General features: G+C 45.2%; 1 protein-coding gene across 6 annotated transcripts in view; it reads left to right on the top strand.

The window, feature by feature from the left end:
* Nucleotides 1-18880, top strand: part of fam204a (family with sequence similarity 204 member A) — a 94665-nt gene that overhangs the window by 19428 nt on the left and 56357 nt on the right. For 5 of the 6 annotated variants that reach the window (XM_070876561.1, XM_070876560.1, XM_070876557.1 and 2 more), the window contains 4 exons: nucleotides 11565-11624; nucleotides 13138-13264; nucleotides 17770-17860; nucleotides 18734-18818. In XM_070876561.1, coding sequence (XP_070732662.1) covers nucleotides 11593-11624; nucleotides 13138-13264; nucleotides 17770-17860; nucleotides 18734-18818 — 335 coding nt within the window. In that variant the 5' untranslated portion in view covers nucleotides 11565-11592. The remainder of the gene's footprint in view (nucleotides 1-11564; nucleotides 11625-13137; nucleotides 13265-17769; nucleotides 17861-18733; nucleotides 18819-18880) is intronic. The other variant, XM_070876563.1, reaches the window with a different exon arrangement.

The following is an 18880-nucleotide window of genomic DNA, read 5'->3' on the forward strand; positions in this document are numbered from 1 at the left end:
GAGGGAGATTGCAGGGGAGATGTCAGGCACCTCCATATATGTGAGGATGCACCCTACCAGGAGGGTGCTGGCCAGTCTGCACCTGGCCTTTCCAGAGTGGTGATGGGTCGACGCCTCCTAGCTCTGGGACAACAAGGATCCTCCTTCTTCTCCTGCACCTCCTCCTCCTTAGGTGGTACTGCTGGCTCGACCTCCAGTGGCTGTCCCCTCATGATGGCCAGGTTGTGCCAGGTGATGATGGAGACCCTTTGAGGAGAGTACTGCAAGGTACTACCAGAGCAGTCCAGACACCGGAACCTCTGCTTAAGGATGCCTATGCACTGTTCGATGATATACCTGGTGGCACAATGAACGTCATTGTTCGCATGCTCTGGCGCTGTCCTGGGGTTCTGCAGAGGACTGAGCAGCTAAGTGGACAGGGGATATCCCTTGTTCCCAAGCAGCCAACTGCAATCCTGATTCGAGCCGATCAAGGTGGCGGGCACACTGATCTGGCGCAGAATGAAAGAATCATGGCTGCTGCTTCCCTTGCCCGCTGCCTCTCTGCACAGCGCTGACGGCGATGCCTTCTCCTGCGTGCCGGCCTGCTTCTGAGCAGGTGTACCAGGTGTCCACCTCCCAACACTCCTCCCATCCTCAGGGTGAACCCTACCAAGCAGGTCTCTGCAGTCCACACGCCTCCAATAAAAAGTCAGACCTGAAAGTTGTACAAAAGTCTGTGAAAACCTGTGAGCAACACTCAGCAGGTTGAATGGAGCCAAAACAAATAATACAACTGTATGAAAAAATAAATACAGTGGATGATGGAATCTCACATAAAAACACTAATAATTAATAAAACTATATGAAAAGATAAATACAGTGGATGCTGGAATCTGAAATAAAAACACTAAAATTAATAAAACTATTTCCCTACCAAAGGGCCCCAATCGCGGCAACACTATCAGCGGTGTCTCGTTCGAGCACCGCATCAAATAACCTCGCAGAGGCACTGCCGGAGAAAGTTTTACCTTTTTGCAGCTGAAAATCCCTGTCCTTGCCGCTTTTCAGAGCCCCGCTCGCTGCAGAGCAAACCGCTGGAAAGTTACCTTTACAGCAGCTTCACCCCGCCGTTTCTGGCGGAAGTGAGCACTGCTCAAATCCCTCCCGAGCTGAATATGGCTCGGGGAAGGGAAAATCATCCGACTGCCCAAACCCCGCGATAGCCGTCACTTCGGGGAATTTCGGCCCCAGTATGTCTTAAACCCAATCTTATTAGAGAAATTCAACCATACTTGTTTGGCATTTTTCCATTTCTGACAACAACCATTCTGTGACCACTTTCAGGGCCCAAGTTTCCACACGCGCCTAAAACGGCGCAGTCCCGACCTGGACGGCCGTTTTTCACGCGACAAAGTGCGCCTAAAAATATCCTCGGTATTCTCCACCTACTTGCAGGTCCTCTGGCCCTCGGCGCAGCCAGCACGAGACGTGGGGGGGGGCGGAGCCAGGTCCCTGCGCTGAAAACAGTGCCGGGACCTCTGCACATGCGCGCTACAGTGGGCACGCAAGTGCAGTAGCTCCAGGCGCCAAACTGTGTGGGAGGGGCCCGAAGCACGCAGCCCCTAGCCCTGGCTGAATGGCCTCACTGGGGCTGCGTGAATAAGGCTCCTCCCACGGCCAGCTCCTGCTTCCCCCCCCCACCCGACCCGACACTCGCTCCCCCCCCCCCCCGACCAGACCCGACACCCGCTCCCAGCCCCCCCCGCCTCCGGACCAGACCCGACACCCGCTCCCCTCCCCCTCCCTCCGGACCAGACCAGACCCGACACCCGCTCCCCGCCCCCCCCCTGCCTCCGGACCAGACCCGACACCCGCGCCCCTCCCCCGACTGACCCAACCCGACCCGCGCTCCTGTTCCCGCTCCCCGCCTCCCCGACTCGACCCGCGCTCCTGTTCCCGCTCCCCGCCCCCCCGACTGGACCCGACCCAACCCGCACTCCTGTTCCCGCTCCCCGCCTCCCCGACTGGACTCGACCCGACCCGCGCTCCTGTTCCCGCTCCCCGCCTCCCCGACTGGACCCAACCTGACCCGCGCTCCTGTTCCCGTTCCCCGCCTGGACCCGACCCGACCCGCGCTCCTGTTCCCGCTCCCCGCCTCCCCGACTGGACTCGACCCGACCCGCGCTCCTGTTCCCGCTCCCCGCCTCCCCGACTGGACCTAACCCGACCCGCGCTCCTGTTCCCGCTCCCCGACTGGACCCAACCCGACCCGCGCTCCCGCCCCCCGACCCGACCCCCCCCTACACTGGACCCGACCCGACTCCTGCTCCCGGACTGGATCCAACCTGACCTCCCCCTCTCTCTCTCTCTCTCCCCCCCTCTCTCTCTCTCCCCCCTCTCTCCCCTCCCCCTCTCTCCCCCCCTCTATCTTTCCCCCCCCCCCCCCGAACCGAACCGACCCGACCCGACCCAATGCCACCTACCTGTAAATTTGGTGCTGGGGACGGCCCGTTCAGCCTTCGGTCCCGAAAGGCCTGCCTAAAGCACTTTCACACAGGTAGGAAGATGCTTTATTTAATCTTTTCTTTGCTTATAAATGTTTATTCAGGTTGGATTTATTTGTATAATATTTGTATAAATATAAATAAGGATTTATTATAGAATTTAATGACTTCCCTTCCGCCCCCCCCCACCCCCCCCACCTCGTTCTGGACGCCTAATTTGTAACCTGCGCCTGATTTTTTTATGTGTAGAACAGGTTTTTTCAGTTCTACAAAAATCTTCACTTGCTCCATTCTACTTTAGTTTGGAGTACGTTTTCACTGTGGAAACTTTCAAATCAGGCGTCAGTGGCCGGACACGCCCCCTTTTGAAGAAAAAATTCTGTTCCAAAGTAGAACTGTTCTACCTGACTAGAACTGCAAAAAAAAAAATGTGGAGAATTGCGATTTCTAAGATAGTCCGTTCTCCACCAGTTGCTCCTAAAAATCAGGCGCAAATCATGTGGAAACTTGGGCCCTCAGTGGGGTTGGCAGCGGTACTTAAAGGGGCTAGAGATGAACAGATTGACTGGTCATTCATCCCTACAGTAGGATATTGCTGGTTTAAAATGGCTCCGACATTTGCATACACTGCACTTTATGATTGGCAAAAAATTAACAAAGAGAATATAGCCAATTATATAGTAGCACAAAGGGGCCAAATTTGCCTTCCGCCCCAAATGGGGCGCATTTACCGTTTTTAAATTTTTTTCTCCGACCCAATCTATGGGACGGAGAGTAGAGCAATATTCAGCTCTTTCATTTTTTTTGCATCGATGCAGTGTTCTGGGCGGCTGCAGGGCGGAAGTGCCGTTGGGTCGGGTCGGCCGTCGCTCCGAGTCGGCCATCGCTCCGAGTCATCAACGCCACGCTGATGATGTCACCGCGATGCGGGCGCACCTTGTCGCGCTGACACGTCACAATATCCCTCCCCTTCAGTTAAAGGGGAGGGCCACTGCGAGCTCTGCAGCCACTTTAGTGGCATCCACTGGGCCACCGGGGAGGGTTTTGGCCGGGGGTGCCGGGCTGCCTGTTGGCGGCCCAGCCAAACCCATGGCTGCCATTGTGGGACCGACATTGGAGTCGGCCGATAATTAAAATAAAATGGTGGCCGCGGCAGTGCACCCTCCCCTTTAAGGGCGGACGCACCGCCCAGTCACAAGAAACTTCCCGCTGGGGAAAGCTGTCAGTGGCACTGACCGGCTCCTGTAGGGCACTTTTCCACGCGGGACAGACAGAGGGTCGTCGCCGGTCGGTAAGGTGCCGATGGGGCAAGATGACGGCCAGAGCGGTCCCATACACCACTCCAAAAATAAAGGAGGGCAATTTAGAAAATCTCGGCCTCTCCTTGCCGACCGAGCGGCGAGTGCTTTCCACACCGTTGCCACCTCGGTAACGCTCTTCAAAAAAACGGGCAATTTTGGACCAAAAGACTACAAATACTGAACCAATCATAAAGAAGAAAATTAAAAGCACTAAAATGTAATTATATCAATAGATAAAAACTTGCAGGCTATATATTTATACTGCATAAATATTGTTTTTATTGTGTAAAATATAAAAGAACATGCTCTGCACAATTCATGTCCAATTTCCCCTTATAAAGGTAAAAACAAAACTTTCAGAGGCACTGTCGCCAGCCTACTCCTTGGGAAATGTGAAATCAGCTAATGCTAACTGCAACAAGTTCATCTTAAACAAAAGCAAATTTTACTACATTGCAGATGTGTTCATCTTTGCAGCTTCCAGGTTTGAATACGTCGATTAAAATAAAATGGGAAACTCTTTAAGTTTTGGAAATCTGAAATTAAAAAAAAATTATGAAATACGCAGGTCAGTCAACATCTGTAAAGTGAACAGACGTAGGAACACAGGTGAACAGGAGTAGGTCATTCAGCCCCTCAAACCTGTTTTCCCCCATTCAATGAGATCATGGCAAATCTGTATCTTAGCTCCATCCACCGGCCTTGGCCCCATACCCTTTTATACCCTTGGCTAGCAAAAATCTATTGATCACAGATTTAAAATTATTAATTGAGCTAGAATCTACTGCTTGTGGGAGGATGTTCCTCAGTTCTACCACCCTTTGCGATAAGAAGTGTTTCCTAACTTCTCTCCTGAATGGCCTGGATCTGATTTTATGTTATGTCCCCTTGTCCTCGACTCCCCCACCAGTGGAATAAGTTTCTCTCTATCCCATCATTTCCTTTCTAAATCCGAAAACCTCAATATAATCACCCCTTATCCTTCTGTATTCCAGAAAATATAAGCCTAGTTTATGCAATCTCTCCCCATAATCTAACCCTTAATGCCCTGGTAACATTCTGGTGAATCTGCACTGCACTCCTTCCAAGGCCAAATATATCCCTTCTAAGGTGCGCGCCCAGAACTGTACACAGTGCTCCAGATGTGGTCTAACCAGGGCTTTGTATAGCTGTAGCAAAACTTACTGCCCTTTATATTCTAGCCCCCTAGTTATAAAGGCTCACATTCCATTAAACTTTTTGAATATTTTTTAGACCTGACGACTACATTTTAGTGTACATGGACCCCTAAATCTCTTTGGGCCTCCACAATTCCTAGCTTTTCTCCATTTAAATAATACCCGGTTCTATTGTTTTTTGGCCAAAAATGGATGACCTCACACTTCCCTGTGTTGAAATCCATCTGCCATAGTTTTGACCACTCACTTAATCTATCAATGTCTCTTTGTAATTTTATGCTCCTGTCGACACTACTTACAATACCACCAATCTTTGCGTCATCGACAAACTTGGATATATGGCTCTCTGTTGAATTATATGAGTCATTAATAAATATAGTGAATCGTTGAGGCCCCAGCACATATCCTTGTGGGACACCACAAGTCACTTCCTTCCAATTGGAGACAGGTTATGATGTTTTGGATATGTCCCCTTCATCAGCAGACACCCAAAATGCCATGACCTGTCTGATTTCTTTACAGGTGCTGATTGGCCATCTGCATATTTCCAGCATGCTTCTGGAAAATTTGATGTTCTCAGAGCACTTAACTCAAGTTGTGAAATGTGCTTTAGTTTTTTAAGTTCTGACAGTTTTATTTTTTTTCTTGAAAATTCTTACTGAACTGCATTCGTCTGATTCATAACTGCTGCACAATTGTAAAATGTTTCTGTTTAAATTATTAATAGCCGGAAAATGCCCTGCGATCTGTTCATTCAAATCAGGATTTTGTTGACAAAAGGGTTAACAATGAGACTCTAAATCAAACAGCAATTGTTCTTACAATTAACATATTACAGTGAAGATAAATTAATTCTTAAATTCAAATTTTAGTTTCTGTGAAAATTCAAGCAATTATGCAAATGCCCCATCGACAGTGGATGTGGGAGCAGTCAAAGATGGTTTAAGATTATTACATTGCAAGAGAAGCTATCCGCATATGTAATGAGGCGGCACATTTGTTATGGTGCTTAGTTTTGTGGGTGATATCAGAAACATGTTCGGCTTGGTATAGCTAGGCTGCCTTTTTTTTTTCTCCCCTCCTTTCCTAATACTGAAACGGATAATTTATGCTGGGATATAATTTCTCCATCAACATCTGTAAAACAAAACAGACAGGTTTGATATTTCAGGTGTTTACCACAGTAATCCTCTAGTACCATACCAAAGTGGCTATTCTGCATGTGTGAGCCTGGATAGTGAGTGATGGAAGGCTGTTCAACTGCAGGGGCATTACAGCTGAGTCTAATCCTGTTCTCAACAATGATTTACCAGCAAGAATCACTGAAAAGGGCAAAGGAATATTAGCACAATGGGCAATTAGGAGAGCAACCCCAGGTTGATTGTTTCTCCTCTTCCCAATCTCAGTAGCATTGAAGTCAATTATAAACCACCCACTGGCACTCTCACTGGCAGCAGAAAACTCAGTACAGACCAGCAATCGAAACTGGAACATGCCTGGCTGTATGGCTCAGCTCCATATTGGGCAGTGAATTTATAAACCGAACTATGACATAGAATATACAGCACAGAAACAGGCTATTCGGCCCAACTAGTCTGTGCTGGTGTTTATACTCCACACAAGTCTTCTCCCATTCCATGTACCTCATCAGTCTTTCAGCATATCTTTCTATTCCCTTTTCTCTCATGTACTCGTCTAGTTTCCTTTTGAAAGCATCTAACCAATTTGCCTCAACCACTTCCTGTGGTAGCGAGTTCCACATTCTAAACATTCTCTGGGTAAAAACATTTCTCCTCATTTCCCTATTGGATTTATTAGTAACTATCTTGTATTTATGGCTCCTAGTTTTGGATTCTTCCACAAGTGGAAATATTATCTCCACATCAACTCTGTCCAACCCATTCATAATTTTAAAGACCTCCTTCAGGTCACTGTAATGTATGCACCTGTGAGTATGCTCCCAGGTTTGTTGAGTTGGGAGGGACTGCTCCTGGGCACGGCCAAGTTGGCCATCAACCGTTCCAGGCAGCGGGCGGTCGAGAGGGTCATTCAGCCCGACTGCCTGCCTCTCTTCCGCGCCTACATCCGGGCCAGGGTGTCTTTGGAGATGGAGCACGCGGTGTCCACCGGTACGCTCGCGGCCTTCCGCGAGAGGTGAGCGCCGGAGGGACTGGAGTGCATCATCACCCCGGCAACCAAATTTTAATTTGATTTTATGTTTTAAAGTTTAATTTGTTTTAATTGCCGGATTTTAGTGTCCCCCCTCCCCTTTTATAGGGGGCACTTGTAAATTATATGATTTTAATGCCCCAAAAAAATCACAAAAGGAAAAAAAAAACCACAAAAAAAAAGAGGGCAGTTATAAGTGTCTGGTGTGTCCCCCAGATCAGGGGGGCACTCAATCTAATGTTTATTTTGTACCCCCCCCCCCCCCAAAAAGAGTTGCTGAGTTGGGAGGGGCTGCTCCTGGGCATGGCCAAGTTGGCCATCAGCCGGTCCAGGCAGCGGGTGGTCGAGAGGGTCATTCAGCCCGACTGCCTGCCTCTCTTCCGCGCTTACATCCGAGCCAGGGTGTCCTTCGAGATGGAGCACGCTGAACTCGCGGCCTTCCGCGAGAGGTGGGCGCCGGAGGGACTGGAGTGCATCATCACCCCCGGCAACCAAATTTTAATTTGATTTTATGTTTTGAAGTTTAATTTGTTTTATTGCCGGGTTTTAGTGTCCCCCTCCCCTTTTATAGGGGGCACTTGTATAATTTGTGGTTTTAGTGCCAAAAAAACCACAAAAAGCCACACAAAAAAAAAGGGCACTTGAAAAATGTTTGGAGTGCCCCCCCCCCCCCCTTTTAATCAGGGGGCACTTGATTTAACGTTTATTTTTGTTTCACAACTAAAAGAGTTGTTGAGTTGGGAGGGACTGCTCCTGGGCATGGCCAAGTTGGCCATCAACTGGTCCAAGCAGCAGGCGGTTGAGGGGTTCGTTCAGCCCGACTGCCTGCCTCTCTTCCGCGGTTACATCCGAGCCAGGGTGTCCCTGGAGATGGAGCACGCGGTGTCCACCGGTACGCTCGCGGCCTTCCACGAGAGGTGGGCGCCGGAGGGCATCATCATCCCTGGCAACCAAATTTTAATTTGATTTCATATGTTTTAAAGTTTAATTTGTTTTATTGCCGGGTTTTAGTGTCCCTCCAGTCAGGGGGCACTTGTATAATTTGCCTCTCAGTGCTCTTAAAAAAAAAAACAACAAAAAAAAGGCATTTGAAAAATTTTGCCGTGTCCCCCCCTTTAATCAGGGGGCACTTGATTTAACGTTTATTTTTGTTTCACAACTAAAAGAGTTGTTGAGTTGGGAGGGACTGCTCCTGGGCATGGCCAAGTTGGCCATCAACTGGTCCAAGCAGCGAGCGGTCGAGGGAGTCGTTCAGCCCGACTGCCTGCCTCTCTTCCGCGCTTACAACCGAGCCAGGGTGTCCCTGGAGATGGAGCACGCAGTGTCCACCGGTACGCTCGCAGCCTTCTGCGAGAGGTGGGCGCCGGAGGGACTGGAGTGCATCATCACCCCCGGCAACCAAATTTTAATTTGAATCATCATTGTTAAAAGTTAATTTGTTTAATGTGTCAGTTTTGGTGCCCCACTCCCCCTCTTAATCAGGGGGCACTTGATTTAAATTTGATTTACAGGTGCAACTAAAATAATTGTTGAGTTGGGAGTGGCTTAGCCAGTCATGTGATGTTCACAAGACTCAATAAAACCCCAGACAGTTGGGTTCGGGGGATCCACGATGAGGCAGGTGGTTGTGAGCCTGGTAGATGAACTGCTAATGTGTAGTGTGATTGTTAAACCTTTTGCTAATAAATCAACTAGTTCTTAATAGCGAAGTGTTGCTATGAATTCTTAAGCAAAGAACCCATGAAGCAAATACATTACAGTCAGCTCTAAGTCTTTTTTTCTAAAGAAAAATGCCCCAAACAGTTCAATCTTTCCCGATAGCTGTAATCTTTCAGTTCTGGTACCATTCGATCTTTAGGTTGTTATTTTCTGCATCCTCCTACCTTCCTTTATTGGATTAAAGTCCTTTTTCATTTAGCGCCCAGCTCCTGAAAAGCCTTCAGCTGGCCTTCGGTTCCGACATGCATGTATACTGTTTATACTAAAGTAATGTTTGTATTTCATGTAGGTTTTTCAGATATCGTGTACGTTGGTGAATACAGATTATCTGTAAAACAGGATAGAAGTACACGGTCTGCTCCTTGTGACCTAAATATGAATGCGTGCCTGTACACAGCTTCTACAATGTTTAGGCAGGAGATTCCATGCCATACCTCCTTTTGTATTGTTCTCCACAAATTTTTGATGATGATATCCCCCCACCAGCCTGTCTAAATTTGATATCACCATTTATTTTTGTAGTTACATTGAGGGGCACAAAGAAAGCATGATGGTAAGAGATTCTTTCAGCACTGCAACACTAAGAGGCAGTGAGAGAACAGATGATACAACAGAGGATGAGCACAAGATAGTAAAAATTTTGAATGATTTCTTCCTCCAAGTATTCACAAGAGAGGGCATGAGAAGCATGCCCTCCCAAAATAGAGACAATCCAGGCAAAATGAAGGACTTTGATATACTGAGATTGAAGTTCTAGACAGGCTAAAAGCTCAAAACAAATAAATCTCCAAGGATAAATGCCACTTTTCTTCGTGTGCCAAGGGAGACTAAGGAAGAGATTTGTGAGGCATTAACACTCATTGGTAGGGACTCACTGGACACTGGGGAGGTAGCACTATGTTGGGATATATTCTAACCTGGTGTTCATATTCCAAAAGTGTGACAAAATAGATACAAGCAACTAAAAGCCTATTAATCCTAAATTCAGTTCTGTGTAAAATAATGGAATTGATCATGAGGAGTAAATTTTAGGATTATCTCTATAATGATAACCTAGTAAGCTTATAATGTATAATGTACAGTTTTGGTCTCCTTACTTAAGGAGGGATATACTTGCATTGGAGACAGTTCAGAGAAGGTTCACTAGGTTGATTCCTGAGACGAAGGGGTTGTCTTATGAAGAAAGGTTGAGCAGGTTGGGCCTATACTCAGTGGAGTTTAGAAGAAAGACTGAGAGGTGATCTTATTGAAACGTATAAGATTCTGAGGGGGCTTGACAAGGTAGATGCAGAGAGGATGTTTCCCCACTAGTGGGGGAATCTAGAACTAAGGGGCTTAGTTTCAGAATAAGGGGTCGCCCGTTTAAAACGGAAATGAGGAAGAATTTCTTCTCTCAGAGGGTCGTGAATCTTTGGAATTCTCTATCCAAGAGAGCTGTGGAGGCTGGGCAATTGAATATATTTAAGGTGAAGATAGATAGATTTTTGAACGATAAGGAAGTCGGGGGTTATGGGGAGCGGGCGGGGAAGTGGAGTTGAGGCCAGGATCAGATGAGCCATGATCTTATTGAACGGCAGAGCAGGCTTGAGGGGCCAAATGGCCTACTCCTGCTCCTATTTCTTATGTTCTTATGTAAACAGCAATCACTGTTGATTCAGAAGGAGAGGATTCTGCTTGATGAACTTTTTGTTTTATTTATGTACAGTAGCCTGGTGGTTGCGGCACTGGATGAGCAGCACAGAGACTGTGAGTTCAGTTGAGTTTTATCAGCAATCCAGCAGCCTTCATGGTAATGTTTTCTGGTACTAGCCCTCAAATGACCAGACTTAGAGTTCATTTTCACAATTTGTCACAGCAAGATTTGAACTCTCAATCTCTGGGTTGCTGTTCCAAAAGTGTAACTGCTAGATGACCAAACCCTCAATGTTTTAGCCTTTTCTTATACAATGTAATTAGTTATTTTTTTGTTTTGTAAATGTTAAGCTTACCGATCAGAACGCCACAAACTACAGACATAGAACCAGTCACAAAGAAGAAAATTACAGACAGTGTACTTGCACATTAATGTCTGTATAGAATGTCAGCTTGGCCCAGTGGTAGTAGCTGTCTCCCCTCTGAGTCAGAAGCTTGGGAATTTAAGCCACAGAGCAGAACTTAATCTAGCCTGACAGTTCCAAGCAGTACCAAGGATAGTCGGAAGTGCTGTCTTACAGATGAAATATTAAGTCAAGGCCTTATCCACCTGTTCAGATGAAGGTAAAAGATCCCATTGTACTATTCTTACAAGAACAGATTGTTCTCCAAGTGCATGGACCAACATTTATCCCTCAACCAACACCAAAAACAGATTAATTGGTTGGTTATCTCACTTGCTATTTATGAGATCTTGTCCACAAATTGTTTCAACAGTTGTTCCTTGGCGTGAAGCACTCTGGAACGTGCTGAGGGTATGAAAGGTGCTATATCAATTGAAGTTCTTTCTATCGTGTAGATCATTTTTCTTTTTCATAAAGTTTATAACTTGTTTTGTTTCTCACCCTCTCCTGTCATGGAAATAAACTTGCTAGCTTCAGAGAAAGCTCCTTGCCACATCACGTCCAATGAAATATTCTCCTTTGAAAGTATTAATCTGTTGAATATACCCTTTATTCCATAAAGAAGGTACAGTTCTGTGAGAATATGCATGCTATAAATTTTCTCTCTTTTTCAAGGCAATTTGTCCCAGAAAACTGCCCAGTAATGGCGGATTCCATAGACCAAAAACCTACCTGGTAAGAACACTACATGTTGTCATTGTACATATTAGATTACAATTGTCTTCTGTGAGTATATAGCTCGATGGCACATGTCACTGTAGCAATGAGAAGAGATGTGAGTTTACATCAAAATCCTCCATCCAGTGAGTTTCAGACCTGGGCTGGTTTGTCCCAAGGGGAGAAGAATAAGGAAAACTTACAAATGGGGATGAAATAAATCAAAAAGATTGTGACTATGTTTAAAGGGTGGGACTCAATCTCAGGATTTCAACAACATAAACTATTCAATCTTCAAAACATTGTTGATTACCTTATGTTCTTGTAATAGATCCCAAACTTGTTCTTACTGTAAAATAAAAATGATCCTTTCTAGTATATTCTGTTAAAAATAGTTTCAATTATATAAATTATGTTTTTTACACACAATTATTAATATTTTAGTCATTTGAATCTGGTATGTTTTATATTTGGAGCTGAGCTTTAGTTTGTATGTTTCAGTAAAATAGACCTTGGGCTAGAATTTCCTAACAACCCGCCAGCGCCCGATTGCCACCCAAAAGACCGCTAAGATTCTTAAGATTATCGGCGGTGAAAACTTCCCCCCCCCCCCCCACCGAAAAAAGAAATAAATCCGCCCAGCGAAAAAAATAGGCGTTGCACCCCGATTCTCGGCAATAAAGTGGCATTTAGGATCGACTGGATGGTTCCTAAAGAAAATGGGCGATAAATAAAAAATTAATAAAAAATTTACCCCGAGGCTGCGGATTGAGCCGAGGAGGAGAAAAACACAAAAAAAAATTCAAAAAACAGAACATAAAAAAAATCATAAAAATACTCTCAAGACCCTTTTAACCTAAATCACCACAACAGAATTTTAAAATAATGAGTAAAAAACCAATTACTAACCTTTTTCTTGCGGAGCTACTTACCTACCGCCCAGCTCCGCTGATTCCCGTGGGCGTTTTTTTCATACTTACCTACGGGTCACCGCTGAGCCAAATATCACGCCATGGCGATCTGTCGACAGTACACGCCGGCGGTCTGCTCCCCAGCGGTACCTCGAAACCGCTGGCGTAACTCAGCTGGGCAATTTCTTGCCGACCTGGTTATCACCCACAATGGCCAATACTGCCCAGAGACCGGGCGGTAAGCCAATGCAATTTCCAACCCCTTGAATTTACAAAAATACAAAATTACTGAAGACTTTCATGGTTGGAACCCAAGATTTTCCTCTCATGAAATTTGCTCTGGGATCTGTCAAATGTGATGACCTGTGGTTACTGGCTAGGCTACCTGATGCAGCACCAGGACCTTATCAACTGAAGCATCGAATGCTGTACTGCAGAGATGGTTGGTAAGGATGTTTATGAAGCACGTATGTCAACTTCCAAAAACAAAGTTTGTCAAGTTCTCTCTTTCCAAGGAATTTTACTCCTCTTTTCCTTGCAGGATTTTGCTAGGAACTGCTGTGCGTCATTTCCTTTCAATGCTTCACATTGCCCCACTGTTTGTATGTCATTTCTTTCAGTATGTCACCAGGACAGAGTAGCAATGAAAATAAACTGGAAACCTGTTGGAAAGAGAAGAAAGCTGCAGAAGATTTGAAAGATGTAACTGAAGAGTGCCCAGCTGGAGTTTCTCTGCATCTGTGGAAAGTATGTTTTTTTTATATTGTACGGTTTAAATAATAGTTATAAAGTTATATTGTGTTTTACCTGTTCTATTATATATTAGTCAAACCAGTAAATATACCAGTGCACTGATTTTCCTTTACGTTCACCGTGCCAGTTTACATGTTTAAAAACATGATTGTGGCGAAGGAAAGTACTAAATGGCTGTTGATTGCATAGGAAATACTGTAGATCACTGGTAGGGAGTTCCAGAATATTGCCAGTAGTGATGAAGGAATAACAATATATGTCTAAGCCAGGATAATGTGACTTGGTGGTAATGGTGTCCCCACAACATTGCTGTTCTTGTTCATCTGCCTGGTAGACATCTTGGGGAAGGAGGTTCTATTCATGTAAACTGGATGAGTTGCTGCAGTGCATACTTCAGATAGTGCCTACTGCAGCCACACTACACCGATGATGGAGGGAGTGGATGTTGAGTGAATTGACTGGGGTGCTGATTAAACAAACTGCTCTGTCCTGCATAATGTTGAGCTTCTTGAGTCTTGCTACAGCTGCGCTCATCTAAACAAGTGGTCAATTTTCCATTACACTCCTGACTTTAGCCTTGCAGATGATGGAGAGACTTTGAGGAGTCTGGAAGTGAGCCACTCATCACAGAATACCCAGCTTTTGTAGCAACAGTGTTGATATGACTGGTCCAGTTAAGCTGCTGGTCCATGGCGACCGCCCCCCCCCCCCCCCCCCCCCAGGATGCTGGAGGTGGTTGACACAGCTATAGCAGTACCATTGAAGATCTGAAGAAGGGATTTGGCTTTCTTGGTTTGAGATGGTTGCTGCCCAGCATATATGGCACTAATATTACCTGCTGCTTATTAACCCAAACCTAGATGTTATCCAAGTCCTACTGTAGGCTAGCATAAGCTTCTTCATTATCGGAGGAGTTGTAACTGCATCTGAACACTATGGCCCCGATATTGGTGTCCTTGCCGCCCATTGCTATCTGCTGCTGCCGACTGCCGCCAAGTTTTGCTGCCTGTCTCCCCTTTGTGCCAGTTTCCACTTGGGCTGGAGCGGGCGGAAGGGGAGTACCGCCGGGAACCGCCCACTGACGTCCTCTGGCGGCCAAGTAGCGCAAGTGGCCTCCCGCCCGCCGAGCTGCCAAATTGGTGCAGATGGGAGTCAGCGCCAGCAGGGGGGAGGACCGCTGCATGGAGGCTGGTCTAACCCCGACGGTAAATACGAAGAACGGAAAAAAAGGTTAGTGAATATAATTTTTAATAGCGACTTGCCTGGATGGGTCCCCTGAAGTTGTTCTGGTGGTTTTTTTGTATTGGTTTTTATTTTCAGCTCTTCCACCCTCTCTTGGCCCAACTCCATCCTCGGCGGCACATGGGCGCCAAGCGCATTTGCCACAAAGATTGAGAGCTGCCGCCCTGATTCACCTCTTTTAGAGGAATCTTTCTGGCAAAGTACCGCCCGGTCTCTCGGCGGTCCTTTGGGCGGCACTTGGGCAGGCCTAAGCCTTCATCAATTTCAAGCCCGATGAAATGATCAGTGAGCAGCACCATTTATGACTGAGGAAGGTTCAGTTCACTGATAAAACAATTGAAGATGGTTGGGCCAAAGATGCTTTTCTAAGGAACTCCTACAGCAATGTTCAAGGGATGCAATGATTGGTCTCAGACAACCACAACCATCTTCCTTTGTGTCAGGTATGATTCCAACCACTAGGCCATTTCACAGGGCAGTTAAGAGTCACATTGCTGTGGGTCTGGAGCCACATATAGGCCAGACTGGGGAAAGACCGGGGAACCAACTAGAGGGCTGGCCATCCTAGACTGGGTGATGTGTAATGAGAAAGGACGAATTAACAATCTTGTTGTGCGAGGCCCCTTGGGGAAGAGTGACCATAATATGGTAGAATTCTTTATTAAGATGGAGAGTGACACAGTTAATTCAGAGACTAGGGTCCTGAACTTGGAGAAAGGTAACTTCGATGGTATGAGACGTGAATTGGCTAGGATAGACTGGCGAGTGATACTTAAAGGGTTGACGGTGGATAGGCAATGGCAAACATTTAAAGATCACATGGATGAACTTCAACAATTGTACATTCCTGTCTGGAGTAAAAATAAAATGGGGAAGGTGGCTCAACCGTGGCTAACAAGGGAAATTGCAAGGATAGTGTTAAATTCCAAGAAGAGACATATAAAGGCCAGAAAAGCAGCAAACCTGAGGACTGGGAGTATTTTGTAATACAGCAGAGGAGGACAAAGGGTTTAATTAGAAGGGGGAAAATAGAGTATGAGAGGAAGCTTGCTGGGAACATAAAAACTGACTGCAAAAGTTTCTATAGATATGTGAAGAGAAAAAGATTAGTGAAAACAAACGTAGGTCCCTTGCAGTCAGATTCAGGTGAATTTATAATGGGGAACAAAGAAATGGCGGACCAGTTAAACAAATACTTTGGTTCTGTTTTCACGAAGGAAGACACAAATAACCTTCCGGAAATGCTAGGGGTTCTGTTTTCACGAAGGAAGACACAAATAACCTTCCGGAAATGCTAGGGGATCGAGGGTCAAGTGAGAAGGAAGAACTGAAGGATATCCATATAAAGCGGGAAATTGTGTTACGTAAATTGATGGAATTGAATGTCGATAAATCCCCGGGGCTTGATAGTCTCCATCCCAGAGTACTTAAGGCAGTGGCCATAGAAATAGTTGATGTATTGGTGGTCATTTTCCAACAGTCAATCGACTCTGGATCAGTTCCTATGGACTGGAGAGTTGCTAATGTAACACCACTTTTTAAAAAAGGAGAGAGAAAACGGGTAATTTATAGACCAGTTAGCCTGACCACAGTAGTGGGGAAAATGTTGGAATCATTAAGGATAAAATAGCAGCACATTTGTAAAGCGGTGATAGGATTCGTCCAAGTCAGCATGGATTTATGAAAGGGAAATCATACTTGACAAATCTTCTGGAATTTTTTGAGGATTTAACTAGTAGAGTGGACAAGAGAGAACCAGTGGATGTGGTGTATTTGGACTTTCAAAAGGCTTTTGACAAGGTCCCACATAAGAGATTGGTGTGCAAAATCAAAGCACAGGGTATTGGGGGTAATGTCCTGACGTGGATAGAGAACTGGTTGGCAGACAGGAAGCAGAGAGTCGAGATAAACGGGTCCTTTTCAGAATGGCAGGCAGTGACTAGTGGAATGCCACAGGGCTCAGTGCTGGGACCCCAGCTCTTTACAATATACATGAATGATTTAGATGAAGGAATTGAGTGTGATATCTCCAAGTTTGCAGATGACACTAAACTGGGTAGCAGTGTGAGCTGTGAGGAGGATGCTAAAAGGCTGCAGGGTGACTTGGATAGGTTAGGTGAGTGGGCAAATGCATGGCAGATGCAGTATAATGAACATAAATGTGAGGTTATCCACTTTGGTGGCAAAAACACGAAGGCAGAATATTATCTGAATGGCGGCAGATTAGGAAAGGGGGAGGTGCAACGAGATCTGGGTGTCATGGTACATCAGTCATTGAAAGTTGGCATGCAGGTACAGCAGGCGGTGAAGAAGGCAAATGGTATGTTGGCCTTCATAGCTAGGGGATTGAGTATAGGAGCAGGGAGGTCTTACTACAGTTGTACAGAGCCTTGGTGAGGCCTCACCTGGAATATTGTGTTCAGTTTTGGTCTCCTAATCTGAGGAAGCGCGTTCTTGCTATTGAGGGAGTGCAGCAAAGGTTCACCAGACTGATTCCTGGGATGGCAGGACTGACATATGAGGAGAGACTGGATCAACTGGGCCTTTATACACTGGAGTTTAGAAGGATGAGAGGGGATCTCATAGAAACTTATAAGATTCTGACGGGACTAGACAGGTTAGATGCGGGAAGAATGTTCTCGATGTTGGGGAAGTCCAGAACCAGGGGACACAGTCTTTTAGGATAAAGGGTAGGCTATTTAGGACTGAGATGAGGAGAAACTTCTTCACTCACAGTTGTTAACCTGTGGAATTCCCTACCACAGAGAGTTGTTGATGCCAGTTCATTGGATATATTCAAGAGGGAGTTAGATATGGCCCTTACGGCTAAAGGGATCAAGGGGTATGGAGAGAAAGCAGGAAAGGGGTACTGAGGGAATGATCAGCCATGATCTTGTTGAGTGGTCTACTCCTGCACCTATTTTCTATGTTTCTAAGACAGCAGATTTCCTTCCTTAAAGGGCGGTAGTGAACCAGATGGGTTTTTAAAACAATCCTATAGTTTCAGGGTCACTATTATTGACACGAGCTTTTTATTTTAGATTTATTTAGTTCACTGAATTTAGATTCTCTAGCTGCTGTGATGGGATTTAAACTCATGTCTCTGGATTATTCGTCCACGTCTCTGGATTATGAGTCCAATAACATAACCAATATGCTACCGTACCCACATACAACTTAAACTGAGTTATCCTAATAACAATATAATGATCAGGTTATTGCTATTTGATTTAACCCTGATGTTAATGTTTTCTTAGAAATTTCAGGAATTGAAAGAGAGAAGGAATTCCATAACTCAAACCTCATTTAAAAAGAGAGTTAGACGAAAACGAAAAGCTGCTGGTGCAGGTACGGTATGTTAGGGAAATTATTCACATTACTTCAGTGAATTACTGATGAAGATTGCCAGCTGATTGTGCACTTATCCTAATGTCTAATCTAACCGTCACTTTCTGAAACAGTTAGTTTGGAATGGGATGCATTGTTTTTTGATTTTTTTTTAAATGAGGGTGTAATGTATGTTTTAAGTTACATTCAAGTAACTTATTTTTAAGTTATATTCTTGGATGAAGTTTGTTATTGCATAGCTCTTGTATGACCAGTCCCACTCTTTCTCCAGATCAGCTGGAGTGAGTCTGTGCATCTGTCACTGTCCTCTGGACTGCTTGGGAAACAGGGCCAAGGTGCATTTGGGTGAGACTGCAGAACTTTCGCCTGCATAGCCCCTCCACAGTGCTGCTGCGGCAGGGAAACAGCACTGAAGAATAATCGAAGAAATTATTCATCTTTAATTATACATGACAACTCATTAGTGGTATATTGACAATATTAGCTCTCCATCACACTGATTAATATATAACGGTAGTTTCAAACGGGTGTCCAAAATTACAAAAGGGTTCTTCAGATGGTGAGTGTGCTTTAATAAATTAAAATAATTAAACATAGATTATATAGATATGTAAATAAGGGTTATGTGGAGCAATAAGCCTCTTTCTTTCCTTTACCTGAGTTACTCCTTGTACTCTGTGAAGATGGTAATAATTGAGGGATTGCCCATGTGAATATTTCAAATAGACAATACTCCCTTTCAGTCTGTCCAGGCCTCATTTGCAAATTTACTCAAACATTTGGTGCAGCCAAATGGAAGTGTTAATGTCAGTTGAAGGAAAGTTGTTTGTATCACGATAGTTATGGATTTGTGTATAATTTTGATTATATAAGGCTCTACGAATGTCAGAAAGGATGGCGAAGAATCTTCCATCAAAATACAGAAATCTGAGCACGAGCAGAACACTGAGAATAAAAGGTACTTAAGTGGAATTAATGTACACAGCTTATCAGTCCTGTTGACAATTGTGTGATAATCTG

Source organism: Pristiophorus japonicus, chromosome 3 (genome assembly GCF_044704955.1).
Source record: "Pristiophorus japonicus isolate sPriJap1 chromosome 3, sPriJap1.hap1, whole genome shotgun sequence".
Taxonomy (NCBI): Eukaryota; Metazoa; Chordata; class Chondrichthyes; family Pristiophoridae; genus Pristiophorus; species Pristiophorus japonicus.